Raw genomic sequence first — 22,806 nt, forward strand, 5'->3', positions numbered from 1 at the left:
GATGCTTAAGATAAACAAACTTATAAATCTGTTCCATTTAATATTTCGTGTGCCCCTCAGAGTTTACAACCAAGTGTCCATGATATTCTGGAGCTCATCTAATCAGCTCTGGCTTAGTCACTGATGACTTTGTTTGCAGAACTATAAACACTCAGTGCTGCCTTATGAATCTCTCGCCCACTGAGCAAAGACAGCAGCTCAACTACACAGGATTTCCTCCTTAAAGGCTCGCAGGAGGTAGGCACTGGGTTCAAATCCTGTATGTGCAGGTACATCCCCTAGTCAGCCCCCACACTTGAGTACTACACAAAACAGGGATACTCTCTAAATTTTCTTGCTTATCTTTTAAAAACTATTTTAGGGAACTTCTAGATGTTTGCCTCACTTTTCAATTTCTCATCACCTATTTCTGCCCCCCAAATGGTGTGAAAATTCTTCCATTGTTCAAATGGTCAAACCAAACTGTTCGTAAACATCATTACATGTTGAAGAAATAAGCCAAAGCAAGGTAATACCGTTAAACTGGGGAGCTTTTTACTGATTGCCACAATGCTGAACACTCCTTTGGCTGATTCCAAATATGTACTTCGTTGATAACTTAAGTAATGTTAGCCACATTTGGCAATTAAAATTGTAACATCCTTTGCAACTTTGCAAAAGAAAAACAGAGGGTTTTACATAAAAAAAGATCCTACCTTAAAATGCAGAGTTAGAGAGAGAGTTTCCATTCCCTGGTTCATTCTCCAAGTGGCCAAAATGGCCTGAACTGGGTAGGTCTGAAACCAGGAGCCAGGAGCAGCTTCTGGGTCTCCAAAGTGGATGTAGGGACCTTAACACTGGCTCATCTTTTACTGTTTTTGTTTTTGTTTTTCCCCCTAAGCACATTAGCATTGAGATAAAGCAGCTGGGACTGGTGTTCATACGGAATGCTGGCACTGCAGACAGCAGCCCTACTCATTAAGCCACAATGTTGGTCCCAACCTTAACATGTTTGTGATAAGATCAAAAAGAGGTAGATTGAGGCTAGGGATGTGGAAAGAGGGATCCTGATCATCTTTTTCTTTTTCCTGTCTGCATCACCTTGGGAGAGTCCGTTCGCTTATCTAAACATCAGATCACTCCACTGAAAACCGGAATAACATCTTGCAGAGAACGGGGCAAGATTGCTAACTGTGTGACTTGAAATTCCTGTGTCCACAAAGGTCAATTTATTGTGTTAATTCAATGTCTCTGTTTGTACAATGTCCTGGATGAGAAGGGAGAAACTTTATATTCTCACTGTGATTGGAAGTTATTTGTGACAATGATGGTCTTATGCCATGTCCTGAAGAGATGGGAGGCCTGTGCATTCATCAGACCTATAGAGTTTATCAAACTTCAGTGTGCATGTAAATCACCAAGATTCTGCACAGCTAACTAGCTCTTAAGTCTGAGAATTGATAACCCAGCTTGGCTGTTGGTCACATGATGGCTACCTCAGCGCTTGCAAGCTCTGGGCACCTGTTATTTATTGGATCACGGTAGAGTTTTGAGTGCTGCTGCTGATGTCATTTGAGGTTTTTCCATGATGATAAATACATCCTCTGGGAATGACTGCAGCCAACAAAGAAGATTGTAAAGTTAGTGACAGGGTGAGGCGAGGAGCATGGAGAGCAAGCCATGGAAGGATCTGTTGTTTCCCCGCCTCTGTTAGCTGTCAGTCATGATGAATGGCTCTATGCAGAGAAGTTGGATGCAACTGCAGTGGTGACTTGCAATTAAACTCACCATATATCCTTTGCCATACCCTTCATTAGCATGCGGCCCATAATCTCTACCATAATTAGGGTCCACAACACATCTAACAAAATAAAGACAAACCTTTGTTTCAGTGAGTCATTACAGGCATGTAAGAGTTTCCCTTTTTGTCTTCAGGACATTGAACTTTATGTACCTAATTTTTAAATTATTTTCATTTTGTTATAAAAGCAGAAAAAGAGAAAGAGAGAACAATGAAGAGCGATCTAGGGCTGGCTCGGGCAGAAGACAGCAACTAGCGATTCACTCCTGGTCTCCCACGTGAGCAGCAGGGATCCGACCACTTGCAGCGTCACCTGCTGCTTCCCAGGGTGCACTGGAACAGGAAGCTGGCGTTGGAAGCAGAGACCGGTACTCACGCCCAAGCCCTCTGAAATGGGTTGTGGGCATCCCACACAGTGGCTTAACCACTTACCCCAAATTTCTACTCACTCCTAATTTTATGTTTTAAAGCCCATGTCATGGCTTTATAATATCAAGATAAAGCCATCTATGAAATACTGATAACAAATCTGAAAGGAAAGTACAAGCCGCTTATATACCCTATTCTCCATTCTTTCATAAGTCCATCCATCCAGCAACAAGCTAGATAATGATAAGACACTACATAAACAGCAAATCCCCTTTGCTGAGAGAGCTTACAGCTTTTACAAACAAATACGCAACGTGCAAGGTGGGGGAATCAGTGAACACAAAAAGGATAAAGGCAAAGCAGATGGAGTTCTTTTCTCTGTGAAGTTGGGAGTGATAAGGGAGTGGAAAAACAAGATGTGCGAACTGCCAGTCCTCACAGGGCGCAGGCATACCTCCCACCAGTCTACGCTGGGTGTGGGCATGGAGTACTGCAACTTCCTCAGAGAGGGAAAAGGATGCTAACTCCATTTCATGGTATTCTGACCTATGCTGATAAGGATGTGTTCCACCTGTGGTTCAAATAGCACACTAGTCTAATCCAAAAATGGAGATTGCTACAAAAGACCCTTTAAGTCCAATTAAATAAGACATGGACAAAGGAAAACTGTTATGTGGCCCATTTGTTCCCTTCCAAGGGATGTCTATGTAGAACTACGGAGCCATCCCTGAGATCCAAACACACTGACTCCTGTGATGAAATAACTCCACAGTGTACGTGAAATTGAATGTAAAACATGTGAAGCAGGTGAATGTTCTTGGCATCTTGGCTGTTATTGAAGAGGAGGAAACCGACCAGAAAATCATTGCCATGAGAGTGGTTGATTTGGCACAGCCAGCTATCCTGATATTAATCACGTCAGAGGACTGAAACCTGGCTACCTGGAGGACACCGTGGCCTGGCTTCACAGGCACAAGGCTTCTGGCAGAAAGCCAGAGAACGACTTGTCTTTCAATGCAGCATTTAAAGATAAGGACCTGCTGGTAGTGGTAAAAGCAACATTTATTTTTAATATTTATTTTATTTTTATTGGAAAATCAGATATACAGATAGGAGGAGAGAAAGAAAGGAAGATCTTCCATCTGTTGATTCACTCAAGCGGCCACATCAGCCAAAGCTGTGCCAATCCAAAGCCAGGAGCCAGGATCTTCTTCCAGGTCTCCCACACGGGTGCAGGGTCTCAGGTCTTTGAGCTGTCCTCAATTGCTTTTCCCAGGCCACAAGCAGGGAGCTGGATGGGAAGTGGAGCCTCCGGGACATGAACCGGTGCCCATAGGGGATCCGGGCGCATGCCAAACCAGGACTTCAGCTGCTAGCTTACCACACCAGGCCCTGTTTTAGAGATTTTTAAAAAAAAAGATTCATGTTATTTTTATTCAAAAGGCAGAGTTTCACAGACAGGAGAAACAGAGAGAAAGAGCTGTCTGTTGATTCATTCCCCAGATGGCTGCAATGATTGAAGCTGAGCTGATCCAACGTCAGGAGCCAAGAGCTTCTTCCAAGTCTCCCACGCAGTCACGGGGCCAAGGACTTGAGCCAGCATCTGCCACCTTCCCAGATCGTAAGCAGAGAGCCGGATGGGAAGTGACACAGCCAGGACACTAACTGGTGCCGTGTGTGGTGCCAGCACCGCAGACAGATTAGCCTGCCACGCCCCTCCACCCGCTCCACCAGCACCAAGATAAAGTACCTAGAGATCTAGACTGCCCAGCACTGTTTGGTTTTATTCTGAAAACAAAAAATTGTGAGATTCTAATTTAATTTTATCCTAATAGGAAGCAAATTAAGAAGAAAATGTTGACGTTGAACGAACAATTTAAGAAAACTAAAACTGATGCTTACCTGAGAAATCTTTGGAGCACAGATTGGAATTTATATCCACCTGTGCTTTTCACTGGCCAGAGATTCCTGTTTACTTTGTCAAACCTGCCCTCAACCACGCAGCCGCATGTGCACAGGACCTTGCCATGCTTCCTGGCCTTTGGTGCACTAGCCTTCTTAAGGCTTAGGAGCTTTTACCACAAAGGATTTGTAGAACACTAAAAATAGCTGGAATAGCACATCAGTAGTAATACATTGTCTGCCATATGGCCGACGTCACATAGTTATTACAAGAAAGAACTGATAAAGAAGTTAAAAATGACAATTAGTAAACATTCTGGCTTATTTTTGGCTAAGTTTGTCTACAAATAACAACCTAAATCTTGAGATGAAAACATTACATTTATTTCCAAAGCACTAATTTGTTGTCAATAAGGTGAGATGGCTGTGAATGTGTTTGGTTCAAGTGATGTAATCTTCACCCTCGTCAAAGGAATTGACTCTCATTAGATGTAAGCTCATTCTCGAACAAGACATCATCATAAACTTGATATAGGATTCATTTCAAAAGATCAGACCTATTAAATCAGTACTGGAGCCTGCGAGAAGATGTAATTTTTAAGTATATTAAACACTCTTAAACACATGACCCTTCTTCCCCCAGATACCTCTGAGAAAATGTAATTAAAATGTAGTCTGTTTTGTGATTTTTTTTAAAGGAAAAACTCATCACATCTTTACAACATTAGAATATTGCATACTCTAAGTGTTTGACTTTATTCTGCTGGATTCGACAATAAGTGCACAGTACTTATCTGTGCTTATCATGGAGAGCCTGAAATGTGTGAAGACAGGCTTCAAATGATGAAGAACATGTAAATGCCTCTTGTTGAAAGGGAAATAGACTATCTGTTAATTGCTTCAAGAATTGAGTGGTTTGGAAGACCTCAGGAGAGGGTTCATTTCTCTGATTTGCATACACTTGGCTCTTTCTACCTGGCTTACAGCAAATGCCTTGATGATGCGGTGAGCGGGGAGCCTCCCTCATCAGCACCAGCTACAGAGGAAGAGGATCCGGTGGCTGTCGGGACCAGAGAGCATCTTCCTTCTAAAGAGGTTACTCCTCGTTGCTGTCCAGCCCTTAGCAGAGCAGGCTTCAGGTTTGATAAATGACCTGGCTTTCTTACAGTCTGTTGTTATTATTACTATTTTTGTCCCCCCCAAAAATTGGTTTAATTGTCATGGTGTCACCAGTGAGCTTATTAGTAAATGTGGCACTTACCACACTCATGGAGAGCCTTGCAGTCTAACACAAAAGTCTCTGAAAATAGTATCATGTTTAGTTATTTTCAGAGACTTTGACACCTGATTGCGTAACTCACCAAAGCCTCTTTAAAAAATGAAATGCCAAATCAAACGAAGATGGCTCACATCCTGTCTTATATGCAGACAGAGCATGATGGGGCAAATGCTAAGAGTGAGCGACAGAAGGTCAGGCATGATGGAGACCGAGAGAATATGCATCCCTAGATATTGCTTCCAGGGAAAAGGCAATAAAATGAAGATAGAGACACGATTAGGAGAAGCAATCCAGAGGTAACAGAAATATTGATAGGGCAGAAAAGGAAGAAAAAGTAAATAGAAAAGAAAATGCACATAAAACTGGGAAAGAAAGAACAAAAGAGAGAGATGTATAATGTACTATTACATAACAAGTACTGCACAATTTCCCACTGAAAGCTGAAGCCGACAGCACAAATGCCCACTCACACCGCAATGCATAGAGAGATTGCACCGAGAATCTACCCCTGCCTTCTCATGTGTGAGATTCTGAGCTTCGCAAGCCTGAGCTTCCATATGCAGAACAGAAGCAATGCTTGAGAAAGCTCAACTAGCTCTTCACGTAGCAGACAAAAACTATTTTTAAACGATGCCTGTAAATAGCAGTTTCTAGATATCCATGACAGTAATCAAAATGTTAGGATTTTTCATTTATCTTGAATACACAGCCATGATTTAAAATGGTATAAAGGGTGGCAAAGCTTGTCAATCATGAAATGCACTTTAAAAATGAAAAAGATTCATAAGGTTAACTTGTACTTCCGAGATATCTGTTAAATATGAATGTAAAAATGAATAAAATATAAGGTCATAGGCAAATTGTCCTGTTTTCATGAACCTTGATAATGCAACAGAACTTACATTTATTACTGAAATGCGAATGAAGATGGAATCCAAGATAAGGTATTAATCATAATTAGGATGGCTGTGACAGGTCTGCAGTCACCAATACTTAACAAGTCGTGAGAATGCTTGTTCATAACAAACCTCTTCACCAATTAGATTCTTCATTAAAAGGGCAACCTTTTAATAAGTTCAACATAAAGTTGGTATAGCATGCTATTTGCATTCCTCTCTTTTTATTTCCATATTAGGAGTGTATTGTTCACAAATTGAGATAAATCATTTAAAACACATAATTGCTTGGATATGGTTGCATAGTAATTCCCTAAGCGATTGCACGGTTATAAGTTGTCAGGATGCATATTAATTTGTCATACCCATCAGCCTCGGCTTCACTGATTTGCCACTAGCTCTAAGAAAAACAGATTAAGAAGAGCACGCTGCCCTTCTTTGAAGGTTTCATTGAGGCACAAGGAGGGCTTACACTGCCTTCCAATTAGAATCCTGCTGTTTGCCAGTACTTGACAATGACTAATTACAGTTCTAAATGACTTATTATGTTTGAATGCATGATTATTTATAAATACATTTTTAAAGGCTGCATGAAATAGGATCCCTGGTTTAAATATGAAAGGCGACTCTGCGCAAAGGACAATGACCTGTTGAACTCCTGGGTGTCAAAGAATCCCAAGGTCAGAGCCCGCTCAGCCATCCGTTGCCTCACAAAGCAAAAATGAGAGCATGTGGGTTACGACGATGAAGCTGTAAGACGCTAAATGTTAGACTGAAATCTCAACTGCTGACTATAAAACTTACTGCCAGAGGGACTCATTGTTCTTAAAATACACAGTCACTTTCTTAGGGTCGTTGTAAGAATTAAATAGACAAAATGTATGACACTTTGATAGGTGCCTGGACCAGTGGGAACATGGAGTTGTAGTTTTCATTGTTATTGTACACCTCAGTAATAACCATGGGTTACTGGATGGCAAGTCTTTACGGCATCAAGCTGCCCTCCAATTTCTGGACTTAATATTAAAACATTTTGAGCATTTTAGGGAATTTGTTTCATCATCAACAGTTCATTGATCAGCATGTTAATACAAATAGGCACAGTGCTAGGTATGGGAAATAAGATGAGCCCTCATATAGCCTTTGCAGTGTGAGTCAATCAGAAGACAAAATAGCACAAGAGGGAGCTATGAGTTGGTTTGAAAAACGCTAGATTTAAACAACAAAAAAATTGTAAAGATTATTTTAAACATGTGAGGGAAGAGATACCGGCCATCAAGCCTTGCTCATCAAGCCTTAGAACATCTTTGCTGCTTCTTTAGTATTCACGAACTCTTGTGGCAGGCAGACCCAAGTTAGCCTGCACTGATTTTCTGCCCTTGTGTCCACGCCTGCCCTTGAGCTGCAGTGCGGTCTCCAACTTGCCCTAACGGATGCTAGGGAACCAGCCTGTGGTTAATTTATGTTATGCAAGACTTCACGCTGGTGGACTCCTTACTGACTCCGTGTAGCAGGTGCTCAAGGAGTGTCTGTGAGCGTCTAGGATCTCAGAGTGACCGCCAGCTACCTTGTGACAGTCCAGGTTGGAAGCAGACTCCTCCCCTGTGGAGAACAACGCCCACCTGACATTTTCACCGGAAGTCTTGTGAGATTCTAAGCAAAGCAGCCACTTAAGCTCCTGACCCAGAGAAAGTGACTTAAGGACTGTTTTTTTCCCTTAAGTCACTAAGTTACAATTTTTAAAAGCAATAGAACTCTCATACAACTTCTAGTGATATTTCAAATACCTCAAAAAAAAAAATGAAAATCTTGTAGTTCTTAGCTAGCTGTTCATTTTTAAAAAAAAAGAAGAAGAAAATTCAGAATGATCAGAGTAATTTAGTATATCCTTCCTGCCTTTAAAAGGGAAAAGATTTGGAGCCCAGCGTTGTGGCACAGTGACTCAGGCTGTTACTAGAGTGCCGGCATCCCATCTGGGTGCTGGTTTGGGAGTCCCAGCCACTCTCCCTCCAATCCAACTACCTGCTAATATGTTCAGAAAACATCAGAGAACGGTCCAAGTGCCTGAACTCCTGCATCCATGTGGCCATCAGGGGAGTGAATCAGCAGTCAGAAGATCTTTCTCTCTGCTTCACCTTCTCTCTGTAAATCTGCCTCTCCAATAAAAAACAAATCTTTGAAAAAGATGGGAAATATTTAAAGCTGCTCCAGCCCCATAGAGTGGGTACTCAGTTTGACTTTCTGAAAAGAGTTTGCGTGTTTTATTTTTAATTATCATGTTATTAAAGCCTCAGGTTTCTACTCTGGAAGTAAAGATATTTATCAATACTTTTTTTGGTTGATGTCCTTATTATCTGCTCGTCAAGTCAATTTGTGTAATAATAACATAAAACTCAAACTGGACCAACATGGGGTAGGGGTTTGCCTGCATCCCAAGTTTAAGTTCTGGCTCTGTCTTCAATTCCAACTTCTTGCAAATGTGCATCCTGGAATGCACAGGTGTCGGCTCAGATAGTTGGGTCCCTGCTGCACATCCATGAGAGACCCAGACTGAGTCCCCACGTCCTGGCTCAGCCGTACCTGGCAGGCATCCAGGGAGTGAAGCAGCAGATGCCAGAGCTTTGTCCATGTCTCTCTGCTTTCCAAACAAGTGCCTGCACTGGTTTTATGTTCTTAAACAGCTAAAGAGGAACTTTTTAAAAAGCACCTCCATATTCACAACACATAAAATCCTACGAAATTCAAGTTTCGGTATAGATAAATAAAGTTTCATTGGGACACATCGATGTCCATTCATTTCCATATTGTCCATGGCTGCTTTTGCTCCACACCAGAGTTGAACAGTTGACACAGATACCATCTGGTCTGCCAGACCTGAGCCATTTACCCTCTGGCTCTTTATACAAACACAGAAGTTACTGATTCCTGAAGTCAACCCTGCTACAGGTAATATGTGCAAATATTTTAACAGCTATAGGTCCAGCACATTCTAGAAAATTCTAACCGTTATGTAGCTGTATGTAGAGAATCAAATGTTTCCTCCCAAATAAACCTTGTAGCAGAGTCCATAATACTAAACTTTGTAACTATTACAATAATAGTGCGAAGATTGTTTTCATTTCCTTTACAAGGTTTCTCTTTTTTCTTTCTACATCTTTATAAGCTTTTATAAAATTGGCCTCTCTAATAGCTGGAAAATTCCACAACCCTTAGAAATGATTCAAAAAATGCTAGTTTCTTCTCAGGCAGCGCCAAGAGTCCTGTAATATATATTCTTTTCCAAACAAGGTTGGCAAACTTGGCTGTTGAAGCAGCTGTAAAAATGGAAATGCAATCACAGCAGGAGTTATCAGCCTTATGAACTGGGGCGTCTTGACACTACTTGACATTCATTGTCAATTACCAAGTTCAGGCTTCGTGCCTTCATCGAGCTGCACTGCAGAGCACCTCACATAAATGAGTGGATCCTGGGAACCATGGTGGTGTTAGCAGCGTGCTTCACTTCTTCAAAGGACGTGCGTGGGTCAGCCAACCAGGCGCTCAGCATTAAATTATTTTTGACGACAGCCACAGGCTATTAGAATGTGTCCCACCTCTCTCTATCAGATGTTTATCTTGGAAGAAACCACTCACATCTTTATTGCAGTCATAAAATCTGGTGTAATGATAAAAAATAAAAAGGACATTTAACCTGTACCTTCACACAGGAGCAATCACTCTGGGCTTATTAATCTCCTTTTCTCTCACTTTCCTCACTTCTATACTGTAAGGCTTGTGGGAAGATGCAAACAGAGCAGGGTGGCCAGGGAGTCGCAAGCAGAGGAGTCACGCGCGTGTCAACCAACTCGTGTTCCCAAGCATCCGGATGGAAGTGAATTTTGTTCACACTTGCATGTTTATGTTGCAATGTTTAACAGTAACTCCATGAATTCTAAGAGGTGGAACCATCTTTGGCTTAAAGCATTTGACATTTTATAACACTGCGCTGTATTAGACCCTAAGAGAGGGTATGTTTATACATCAATGTCCTCATGTGTTAGTAAGTTTCAGGTTTTGTCATGCTAAACCAATATGACATACGTGACTACCAATCATGACCAATGCTGTCAAAATAAACAACTAGGGAAGTCTCAGGGAAGATGTCTTTGGAGGAAAGGACATTTAGACTGAGACATAAAGGGGAGATTTCAACAGGAAAAATGTCCCCTGCCTACCAACCAGCAGTGGGGGGAGTGGGCGGCACCACATCCCATCAGCTTGGACGCCATCTTTGGGAATAACAGATGATTCCACTTGCCAAGTAGACTTACTGATTGAAATTTCCATTTGTAGCAAAGACATGTATTAGGAACTGAACTATTTAATTTGTAAGTATGCATTAGGTTTACTGACTCATGGGATTAGTAGGAAGAGTAAAGTTCTATAAAAACACCTGCTGTGGAATCTAGATATTTTCGACGTCTGAGTTTTCTCAGTGTTTTTGAGGGTGTGCTTTTGTGACCATGACTGAGACCCCAAATTTCCAGTTGAAAATCACAGCTTTGTCTACATGTGTAATGCTAGCATCCCAGCACAGGCACCAGTTTTGGTCCGGCTGCTCCACTCCTCATCTAGCTCCCTGCTTGAGACCTGGGAAGACAGTGGAGCAGAGCCCAAGACATTGGGCCCCTGCACCTAAATAGGAAACCTGGAAGAAGCTCCTGGCTCCGGGCTTCGGATTGGCTCAGCTCCAGCCATTGTGACCGCTTGGGAAGTGAACCATCAGACGCAAGATCTTCCTTTCTGTCTCTCCTCCTCTCTGTATATCTGACATTCTAATAAAAGTAAGCTAAATATTTAAAAAAAAAAAAAACTTTACATGTTATATGTCATACTGTTGGATTTTAATGAAGACCCTTTAGAAAGGATAAACGAGGTCTAAAATGGTTTAAACTCATTGCTTCTCAATGAGAAAGTGTCATAGGAGAGCAAATATAGAAATTATTTGGACTGTTGGGTCCGGTGCAGTAGCCTAGTGACTAACGTCCTCACCTTGCACGCGCCAGGATCCCATATGGGTGTTTCCCATCCAGCTCCCTCCTTGTGGCCTGGGAAAGCAGTAGAGAATGGCTTAAATCCTTGGAACCCTGCACCCACGTGGGAGATTCGGAAGAGGTTCTTGGCTCTTGGCTTCGTATCGGCTCAGCTCTGGCCTCTGCAGCCACTTGGGGAGTAAACCATTGGATGGAAGATCTTCCTCTCTGTCTCTCCTCTTTTCTGTTTATCTGCCTTTCCAATAAAAATAAATATATCTTTTAAAAAATCATTTGGATTCTTTTTGTTTGTTGTTTGTTTTGTTTTGTTTTGGATGCAAATCCGGGGGAAGGAAGCATTTTAAAAAATCAAGTTTGTAGGTCTGAGTTGGTTCCTTAGTCCAGTCAGCCCTTACTGCCATCTTCTGGTCAAAAGAGCAAACTGCAAGAGGACATTTGGTAATTCCGTCAGCTTTGTGCCACAGTGTTTGTATAGGGCAACGAGGAATTAATTAAGAATTATGCTGTTACAAACACATGTCTCCAATGTCAGAGACATGTCCTTCTGACTAACGAAGGAGAAGCAGACACGTAGCCTATGTCGACTCCCCTCCTTAACATATATGCGTCCTGAGCCAAGAATCTTGAGCCCTGTGCCCTCCATTAAAGCCCTGCTCTCTGGCACTGCATTGCCAATCAATACGGCTCGTTTCGTCTTGTGTGACACAATAGTCCCAAAAATGTTGCCTCTAGGAAAAATGGTACTCAGAGGTCGCAAACTGGAAGTTATATAGGAACTACAAAATTTAGGTACAAAATTCTGTTCAAACATGGGTACTAATTTTAAAACCGTAAAAGTTTGCAGAAAACCCTGGATTGCTAATTTCTTTTAGAAAACCAGACGTTCACAGCACAGTGGGTTCCATTGCCACAGGGCTAGGGCAGGATGGAGCTGAGCCCATCTGATGAGACCAGACGTACCCTCACTGTTCCTACCACTTTGAGCTGTGTCCCCAATGAACCTGAAAACCAGGCTGACGCTATAACTGAGTCCCTGCCATTCATTTGGGAGATAGGAATAGGATTCCTGCTTCACGGCTTCGACTTGGCCCAGCCCTGGAATGGAAGGATATGGAAGATTCTTCCCTCTCACTCTGCGTCTTCACTTTGTCTTTCGAATTAATCATTCATGCTTAAAAACAAAACTCATTAAAGGCCCGGTGAGATAGCATAGCAGTTGAAGTCCTCACCTTGAATGTGCTGGAATCCTATACGGGCGCCGGTTCTAATCCTGGTGGCCCTGCTTCACTTCCCATCCAGCTCCCTGCTTGTAGCCTGGGAAAGCAGCTGATGACGGCCCAAGGCCTTGAGACCCTGCACACGTGTGGGAGACCTAGAAGAAATTCCTGGTTCCTGGCTTCGGATTGGCGCAGCACTGGTCATTGCGGTCACTTGGGGAGTGTATCATCAGACGGAAATTCTTCCTCTCTGTCTCTCCTCCTCTCTGTATATTTGAGTTTGCAATTTAAAAACATATATCTATAATTTTTTTGTTTTAAAAATTATTTCCCCTTGAAAAACTTTTTTGTCAAAATGTCCACTAGATGGTGCTGTTTTAGCTTCCTCAGAAAGTTCAAGCCGTTCGCACCTGTAGCCTATGCCTGACTCGGCTTGTTTAGCGTTTGTGAAACCAAGTAAGCACACCTGAGAATTTCCTTGGATGTAAAAAGCAGGCTATATAATCTAAGAGCCACATAAATGTGATAGTTAATTGGTAGCACTTGTTGAATCAAACTACATAATTTGTATAAAAACACATAAGTGCTGTATGTGGGGTTTATTGTACCAAACAGCCTTTTTTTGGTATACTTACAAATCTATCGTTTGTGACTGTATGACACTGTATGTGAATTCTCCATACAAAGTCCATAAGTATGTCTACATGATGTGGAACATATTGATTGAAGCATTGTTTCATGCATTAATCTCTACGCATGGATACAGAGCAGCAGGACAGGATTTCCGGTTTCTTCGTAACCTCCTACATGTGCCTAGGGCATCAGTCGCGGTGTTTTACTGAGATTTATGACATAGGAGCTGGTGTTGTCGGGAAGTGGAGCCACCGCCCGCAGCACCAGCATGCCAGAGGGGTGCAGGTTCATGGCCCAGGTCCTCCATCCCTGATTCAGCTTCGGCCAACAGTGGGGACGGCCCAAGTGGACCCCTGCGGGAGACTGGCAAGAAGCCCCTGGCTTTGGCCTGGCCAAATGGGGAGTGACCGATGCACCGGCCGTCTCCTGTTCTGTTCCTGCTTCTCTTTCTCTGTCACTCTGTCTTCCAAATAATTTTTCAAAGGTTTATATTTTTAAAAGCCCATAAGCTAGAAAAACATTAAAGATCTGTTATTGGCTGGCATATCTCTAGACAAGTGGTTAAATAAAAATGTCAAGATATAAACTGTGATTAGAGCAGTGATAAATAGGATATTTGGAAGTGAGTGCTTGGTTTATTTGTGAATCAGTTAAGAATCTTACTAGAAATGATATTGAGATGATAAAAGTATACGCAAAAATAAAAATAATATAAATACTGCAAAATACAAGCATTACTATGTACATTTACTGAGTTAATAAATCTTCATTGATAATGAATCTCTAACCGCTCTAAACTTTTAAATTTATTTTTAAATGTTTGTTTTTCATTATATAGTTCCCTAGGCTCTGGAATACACTCTCCTCAACCCCCCACCACTGATTTCTCCTATATTATGACAATAATATAGTTCTTCAACAACAGTACTTCTTTGAGAGGAAGCGAAACAGAGGGGGAGAGAAAAGATAAATAGAGAGAGAGAGAGAGAGAGAGAGAGAGAGAGAGAATTTCCATTTGCTGGTTCACTTGCCAAATGCCTGTAGCAGGTACAGCTGGGCAGGAGCTCAAGCTGAGACCCACGAACGGAATCCTGGTGTCTCACGTGGGTTGTAAAGACGCAAGTGCTTGGGCTGTCACCCTCCACGGTGTGTGTCGCTAGAATCAGTACCTGAACTAAGACTCCAGCCCAAGCACTTCAACACGGAATCTGGGTGTTTCAGATGGTGGCTTAACCACAATGCCAAACACCCACCTCTGAACATTTTGATACTGAGTTAGGTGCGTTTGTGTGCTTGTAAGGACTGGTGTGCCCTTAATTTTCTAAAGAGAACCATCTTACCAGCAAACATGACATTCAAATTTATCAGTATCCTTAAATTATTAAGATCTATTCTCTCCTGGCGACTCTGCAAATGACTAGACTTCTCTACGGTGAGCAAAAGACGTTTACACTAACAGTTAAACTCACTCTGGCCTCCGAGTTGTCTTTCCTGACGTTTCTATGATGTGATGCTGCCTACCACTCTGTTCTCCTAAAGATCTTGAATTTCTGGATATCCACAAGCACATTGGTTCCTGGTGTGATCCTCTCCCAGGATCAGCTGACTCCTCCCTAAATGGAAGCATGTTTCCACTGTCATTCCTTGGTCATTGGCTTTACTTTGTCTACAATTGTTCGCTCCCAAGTGTTATCCACATATTGGCTACCAAGGACTGCTTCTTCTTCTTCTTTTTTTTAAAAGATTTATTCATTTTTATTGGAAAGCCGGATATACAGAGGAGGAGAGACAGAGAGGAAGATCTTCCATCCGATGATTCACTCCCCAAGTGAGCCACAACGGGCCGGTGCTGCGCCGATCCGAAGCTGGGAACCAGGAACCTCTTCCAGGTCTCCCACACGGGTGCAGTGTTAATGGCATTGGGCCGTCCTCGACTGCTTTCCCAGGCCACAAGCAGGGAGCTGGATGGGAAGTGGAGCTTCCGGGATTAGAACCGGCGCCCATACGGGATCCTGGCGCGTTCAAGGCGAGGACTTTAGCCGCTAGGCCACGCCACCGGGCCCAAGGACTGCTTCTTTAGGGAGTTCTGAAGTAGCCATCTCTTGCCCTAGACCCTCACTGGAACCTTATTTCTTTGTTTCTATCACTAGACATTTCCTGCTGACTTTCTACCTAGCCACTGTCCCAGTATTATCCTCCGGAGTTCACACCTCATCGACCACCAGCCGAAATCCCCATCCTCTCCCATGGAGCCACTGGGCCTTCGTCTCACGATTAGTTGCCGTGATTGACACAGTCTTGGAGTTATTTCATTGACCTCATCCACCATATTTAATCAGTTACAAGGCTGGTAATGTCCACCCTTATCACTTTAATACCTTTAATCCATTTAGATTGCTACGGCCTACTTGTTATCCATCATGACCTCCTGCCTACATGTTGGCAGTGCCCTCTGGGCGGCTCTTTAATTCTGGGAACTTCCCACCCCACTCCATCCTTGTCAGTTGCTTCCTGTTTTAATTTACCTGCTTTGATAGGCAGAGCAGGGTACACAAGATAAATGACAGGGGCTGGGTTTGCAGTTGCGCACTGAAACAATTAATCCTTATGGGTGTGGATTGGATTCCCGCCCACTTCCAGTCCAGCTCCATGGTAATAGCTCCATATAATGCCCTGGGCAAGCAGCAGAATATGCTCAAATGCTTGGGTCCTGCACCCATGTGGGAGATCTGAAAGCAGCTCATTATTTGGCTTCAGGATGGCTCAGTCCTGGCTGTTGCAGCCATTTGGGGGTGGGGGAAGGTGGAGAGGTGAACCAGCAGCTGGAAGACCTTTTTCTCCCTCTCGCTCTTGAAGGTCTTTCTCTCCCTCTCCCGTGCTTACTCTCTTTCCCTTAACTCTGACTTTCAAATAAATAAGTAAATAATAAATTAGTATTTCGAATATTACCTGAGCTCTGGGGAAGGGCTTACCAAAAGCGGAACACCCAAGCTCACAGGGCTGCTTAAGTCAATAAATGGCAAAAGAGGCAAGCGTACGGAGGTAGAACACGAGACAGTGGTCAATGTTAAGAAATGTAGATAGGTAGAGAGTTCATTTCCGGGATGTCTTTCACAATCTGTCTAAATCAAGAACGGCTTTCACAAGGGGAATGCGGAGGGAATAAGTCAGGGAGGGCATCGCTATCACGGAGGACCATCTCATGCCACAGCTCCCGAGCCACGGGTCAGCGAAGAACCCACTCCCTTTGCACCCCAGTCTCACAGCCCTTCTTTTCCAACCTTCACCTAGACCCACTTCACACTTCACTGCCTGACCTGCTCTTGATTATCCGTGCCCTTGACCTTGGTCTCATTACCTTTTTATACATTGGCAGTTGCTCCTTGTCCCGACACATAATCTGCTTTCTAGCCCTGAGCCTGGCTTCCCTCCCCTCCAATAATTTTCATTTACTCCCTTTGATGATACTGCTTCCTTCCCTCAGCCAGACGTCCCCCTTGGCACAGACCTGTTCCCACATAGAAGTAAGTCTGTAGAAAACTATAGCTGATTATAATTAAGCAGCTATAAAATCAAACAATAAAAGGGCAAAATGAGCACTCCAGTCTATGGAGGCATCAGTTACACCAGGAGGAAGCAGAAGCAAGCTTAGGGTTAAGTGAGCCAAGGGAGAGACTTGGAAACACGCCGGGACCTCTGCAACTACAACCTGACTTCCGGGGAGGGAAGTGGCAGGTGCCTGTGCTTGCTTCACTTGTGACACACTAGTGAGGACAGAGGACTACGGGGCGGGGCTGCGTCTGTGGGCTGCCGGGATGCTGCTGACTCTGCAAGTGCTGAGGTGAAAACACAAGGTGCAGTCAGATGCTGCTCATGTGACGTCACAGCACGGATCTGAGCCGTCAGAGATGCCTCGGATCAGATGCTATCTGGGCTCAAACCTGAATGACAAGACATCGCACCCAGGTAAACGTCTGAGATCAGCAAACGCGGATGGGACATGAACACCTGGAACCAACCATCTCTCTCCGGAAAGAGGTCGGTCTTTTTAGTTAACCAGAGGAAGGTACCCTCTTCCGCATCCTTCTTGCTAACATTTGACTGGCACCACAGAGTAATCAATGTTTCAACGCATTCTGATGAAGCATCAGTTTCAGATACTATCCCTTCTTAAATAATTTATCCAGATCCTGTGCAGGGATATGACAGCATCAGGTCAATGTTTTAAGTCTCAGCGTCTTTCCGTCAATGAGAAATTAGCAGACACTCAAAAAAAAGTTATTTAAAAACACTTGAAGTTCCTAGGAAGCTAGAGGGCGATCCTATTGGATCCATCACCCAGTTTCCTCTGATGAGAGCATCTCATGGCTATCATGCCAAAATCCCACGCACAGAACAACGTGCCACCCACAGAGCTCTTCCCCTTGCCCGGTCCCACAGGCGCTCACGGGCGTAGGTGCTTTTGTGCAACAGTTTGTAAACACGATTCAAGGCACAGTAGTATACCATGACCAGGAGACTCCTGCTGCCCTTCCGTAGCCACAGTTACCATTTGGCGCTGACTCGTCTGCTGTCTTTTGCTTTAACTTTGTTATTTTAAGCATGTTTCATGGGAGTGGGCATTTCTAGCCCACTGATGCCTCCCTTGGTCTCCTGACTCCAGCTTCCTGCTGGTGCCCACCGTGGGAGGCAGCCATGACGGCTCCCGGGCCTGGGTCTCTGCCCCTCAGGTGGGAAATCCGGGTTGACAGGCAGCTTCTGCGCAGCCTTGGCTGTTGCAGATATTTGAGGGGGAGTGAACCAGCAGATGGGGGAGTGGCACGATCTCGCTCTGCCTCTCGAAAATAGGTCGAACAGAAAGATCATCACTCCTTCGCTGCGACAAAGGATCAAGGTGCACCCTTTCACATTAAGCCCTCGAGAGGATGGTTAAATATTCCCTAAATCCCACAGCTTGCTGTCTTTATGACCTCAGGCTGATAGGACTAATTCATGACCAAATGGGCGTGGCTGACAGAGCTTCACTTTTTATTTACTCAGTCACTGTGAAGGCCAGGGATGAGGACCAGTGTTTCTGGGGATTAGCAAAGGGCTGACGCTGCACCTGCGGGCGAGGCGCCACTCTCGGGAGGAAGGCGTTGGCTGAAAAATGGATGTGGGGAAGGCAGGTGGAACTCCTTCCACACCAGCGCGTTTATTTCTTATCCTCCAAGGTCCCCTCCCCAAACTGTTGTCGGAGAAGTGGTCCCCCGGCCAGAGGACTAGCCAAGGGCCGTGGGCAGCTTCCGACACCCCTAGGCGGACCCGATCCTCCCAACCAGTGCTAACGTGGAGGGATGCTCCCCGGGACACCGCCAGGGCCGTATACATCCCTTTTCCCCTCATGCACACACGCTCAGCCCGCGTGGGCGCCGCTGTCACCACCTCGATGGGGTGGGGGAAGGAAGATTCCCTTGGAGGGAGCAGGAATGTTCTCTCCGGGTCCAACCGCCGCCGTCCAGTCCCGGCAACGTCCCGCCCCGGCACCCGGGCGGCCGGTGGGCTTGTGGTGATGGTGGTGGGGGTGGGAGTTCGGGTCTGGGGTTGCTAACGCGTGTCGGTTGCCAGGCGACGGGGAAGCCGGCAGGGCCGGGGTCTTCGGGTACCTCAAGCCGCCGGCCCTCGGGCGCACGCGGCGCGCGCCACACCAGCGCCTGCGCAGGCTCGCCCGGCCTCGGCCCCGCCCGCCGCGCTCCGCCCCCTGGCCCGAGCTGCGCACGCGCGGCGCCGCGGCCCCGCCTCCGCCCCGCCCTGGGCTCGCGCTCGGGCCGCGGCCGCCGGTGAAAAGCGAGCGGGCCTCGAGAGGCGGGCCGCGTCGGGCGGGCCGGCCGCGGGAAGATGGTGTTCGAGTCGGTGGTCGTGGACGTGTTGAACCGGATCTTGGGGGACTATGTGGTGAACCTGGACTCGTCGCAGCTCTCTCTGGGCATCTGGAGAGGTAACCAGGTCGCGCAGGCGGGCCGGGGCGCTTGCCGGGGCTGCCACCTGCCGCCGGCCGCCTTCCCACTCACGCAGAGCCGCGTCCCGGGGAGCAGCCGCGTCCGGGGAGCCGCCTTCGGGGGCGGGGACGAGGGGTCGGGCGGAGGGCAGGAGGGGTCGGAGCCGCAGTGGACCCCGTGGGGTGTGCAGAGGAGGTGCGTCCCGTCCGGTCCCGTTCCGTCCCGTCCTTTCCTGCCCTGTCCCGTCCCGCCCCGGTCTGGGGGCGGCCAGGGCCCCCCGGATGGGCCCGCGGCAGGTGGCACGCTGCCTCGCACGTGAACCGGCCGCCCTCCCACTTCCTTCCCTCGCCTCCCGCTTCCGGGCCGCCGCCGCCACCGCGGGACCCTGGACGCAGGGTTTGGGTGATACAAACAAACGACAAAACCGAAAAACGGCCGTGCAGGGCTAACTCAGCTGCAGCTCGCCAAGTTGACCAAGTGTGGGCGAGCACGGCTTTGGAGTTGAGTGGTGGGTTGGAGTGAATTCCCGAACCTACAAAGAGAAAACACTTAGGTGTATTGGGGACAGCGTTCCAGAAGCTGGGCGGTCACACGCCTGACAATGCCCGGGTGTGGAAGGACTCCCCGCCTTGACTTTGCGTCTGATTGACTTGGCTACTCTAATTAGAGTCTCGTTTTTAGTGCTCTCGTGTGTTACTGTGTTACACCCTTGCTTATGGTACGCAGCCGTTGAAGAAGTCGGCTCCTTTTGATGTAACTTTTCCTGATAAGTGTTTCACATGTAAAATACAATGATTTTTGTTCGAAAGACAGAGCGAGGGGAGAGAGTGGGCTTCCCTGGACTTGGTCCATATCCGACTACCAGCAGCAGCCAGTGCTGGGCAGGCCAAAGCCAGGTGCCTAGACCTCCACCCGGGCCTGCCTTGGGGGTGATGAGAACCCGTGTGGGTCAGCAGCTGCTGCGTGTGGGTCTGAAACCAGGCATTGCACTCACATGGTAGCCGTTGAACCAGACGCCTGCCCAGGTAGAGCCTGTAAGGGTTTGACTAGTCTTGGGCACGCACGCACTTCCAGCCTATTATGAGATAGTATGCTCAGGTGATGCAGTTGAGTACCAACACACACACATGCACCTCATTCCTGTCAGTAGAAAAACTAGGTATAAGGACAAGCCTTTAATTAGTAGCTGGATCTTGTGGATTGTGTTCAGTTGTTTCCAGTTAGAGGCCTTGGAAGCACCTGCTGTGCTTTGGTTTAGAGTGAAACATTGCTTCTGAGAGGTTTGTGTGGAGTGTGAGTGCCTGATGCGCTTGTTTGCTTACCACTTGTGTACAGGAAAATCCACCCTGTGGGAGCCAGCGTGGTGTGCAGTGGCTCCGCTGCCCCTTGCGGTGGCAGCAGCCTGTCGAGGAGCAGGAGCGCAGGTTCCAGTTCTCACTGCTCCTGCTCCTGGGAAAGCAGGGAAAACTCCTTGGGCTCCTACCATCCTGGTGGGAGCCGGTGGGGGGACTGCTGGTGTCCCTGCTGCTGGGACCAGTGGGAAGGTGAACCAGCAGGGACTGTCTTGTCCATAGTGATTAATAATAGTGGGATTTTTCTTTAAGCAGCTGGTGGGAGTAGTTCTATGTATTTTAGTTTTTCGTCAAGGGGCAGAGAGGGTGACTGCGAGTTGTCATGCACCGGGTTACTCTCTGTATGGAATGCAGGTGTGTTCATTGGGATCTTAGTTACCAACCTTTTTTAATTTAATTTTTAAAGGATTTATCTTTATTGGAAAGGTATATTTTACAGAGAACTGTCCACTGGTTCTCTCGCCAAATGGCCGCAGTAGCCAGAGCTGAGCTGCTCTGAAGCCAGCAGCCAGGAGCCAGGAGCCAGGAGCAGAGGGTGCAGGGACGCTCTGCCCTCCTAGGCCATAGGCTGATAGCTGGATTGGAAGTGGAGCAGCCTGAACGTGAGCCGGTGTCATATGGGGTTATCTGCACTTGCAATTACAGGATTAACTTCTTAAGTTGCTGGGCTGGCCCCCCTTAGCCTCTAAGCTGAATGTCTGCATTGCACTAATTGATGTTTGAATGTTAAACTAATCTTTCATATCTGTAATAAACTGAACATGGTGTGTAATTCTTACAGTGTAGGATTATGTATGCTAATATTTTATCAAGGACTTTTGCATATTTGTGCATATTTACTTATTTATTTGTAATTTCTCCTTCCTGTCATGCCTTTCCCTGCTTTGGGTGATAGGCTGGTGCTGAGCTCACAGAACGAGTTGCAGTGTTTCCTCTGCTGCTGTGTTCTGGGGAAGATAATGAGGGATTGGTGTCATGCTTTCCTCCAGTGTTTGTAACACCGGAGAAACCCATCTGGCTCTAGGGCTTTCAGCTGCTGATTGACTCAGGTCTTGAATTCTTTTGCTTTTGAGACTTTGATACAATGTATCTGTCAGGCAAGCAATTGTGTTCTAACGTTGAGGGCTTTGTGGAAATGTTTATAACCCTCTTTTGTTACTTTGTTCATCTCTGTGCCATCAGTAGCGGTGGGGGACACTCATTTTCTTCCTTGATTAGCTTGGCTAGAAGCTTGTCAGGCTGTTTTTAAAAATCACCTTTTGGTTTCATTGCTATTTTTCTATTGATTTCCTACATTTCATTGGTTTCTGTTCTAATTTTAATTTTTTCCTTTTGCTTACTTTGGATTTACTTTATTTGTAAGCTGGCAGTTTATTGCATTTTAGATCTTGCTTTTCTAGCATGTGTAGTCAGTGCTATATGCATTTCCTTCAATGCCCTCTTTTACTGTGTTGCACAATTTTTGAGAAGTTCAACTTTATTTGATTAATACTTTAAAATTTTATTTAAGGAATTAATTTGTGCTTTATTCAGAACTATTGGGTTGGGAATGGGCATTTGGTGTATCAGACTCTTACCTTCTGGGACCCTGCAGGGATAGCCTACTGGCTAAATCCTCACCTTGCATCCGCTGCAATCCTTTATGGGCGCCGGTTCGTGTCCCAGCTGCTCCACTCCCCATCCAGCTCCCTGCTTGTGGCCTGGAAAAGCAGCAGAGGACGGCCCAAAGCCATGGGACCCTGGATCCACATGGGAGATCTGGGAGAAGCTCCTGGCTCTGGCTGTTGTGGCCACTTGGGGAGTGAACCAGCAGACAGAAGATCTTTCTGTCTTTCCTTCTGTCTGTAGATCTGGCTTTCCAATAAAGGTAAATCTTAAAAAACAACAACAAACAAACAAACCAAACAACTCTTCCCTTGTGTATTGGAGTACCTGTGTTTGATTCTTGGCTCCGGGGTTGTGTTCCTGTTACTGATGTGGGAGACTTGGAATGTGTTCCTGGTTCTGGGTTTCAGCCCCAGTGGTAGTAAGTGTTTGGGAAGTGAATCAGTATATCGGAGCTCTTCCTTTTCTCTCTGCCTCTCAGATAAAGAAAAGTCATTTGAATATATATGGGAAGGTGCATTGGTCAACTTTGGATTCTCATCCACTGGTGTTGTACTGGCTGTGTTGTCTGTACTGGTACTGCACTGTGTTGTTAGGTTTCACTAAGTTTAACCTTTTTGTAAGATTTATGTTTTTTTATTTGAAGGGTAGAGTGTGTGTGTGCAGGAGTCGCAGGGCTGGCAGGGACACAGGTGCCTGAGATGTGTCACACTCCCAGGGTGCACTTGCGCAGGAAGCTGGGATTGGAAGCCATGAACCAAG

General features: G+C 45.7%; 1 protein-coding gene and 1 pseudogene across 3 annotated transcripts in view; both read left to right on the forward strand.

Moving 5' to 3' along the window:
• The first annotated feature begins 2,666 nt into the window (after positions 1 to 2,666).
• On the forward strand, positions 2,667 to 18,932 carry LOC131478367 (inorganic pyrophosphatase-like; annotated as a pseudogene).
• Positions 18,933 to 18,940: 8 nt separating this feature from the next.
• VPS13A (vacuolar protein sorting 13 homolog A) overlaps positions 18,941 to 22,806 on the forward strand; it is a 118,142-nt gene continuing 114,276 nt past the window's right edge. For all 3 annotated transcript variants that reach the window (XM_004591780.3, XM_004591783.2, XM_004591784.2), the window contains exon 1: positions 18,941 to 19,086. In XM_004591780.3, coding sequence (XP_004591837.2) covers positions 18,987 to 19,086 — 100 coding nt within the window. In that variant the 5' untranslated portion in view covers positions 18,941 to 18,986. The remainder of the gene's footprint in view (positions 19,087 to 22,806) is intronic.

Source organism: Ochotona princeps, chromosome 31 (assembly GCF_030435755.1).
Source record: "Ochotona princeps isolate mOchPri1 chromosome 31, mOchPri1.hap1, whole genome shotgun sequence".
NCBI lineage: Eukaryota > Metazoa > Chordata > Mammalia > Lagomorpha > Ochotonidae > Ochotona > Ochotona princeps.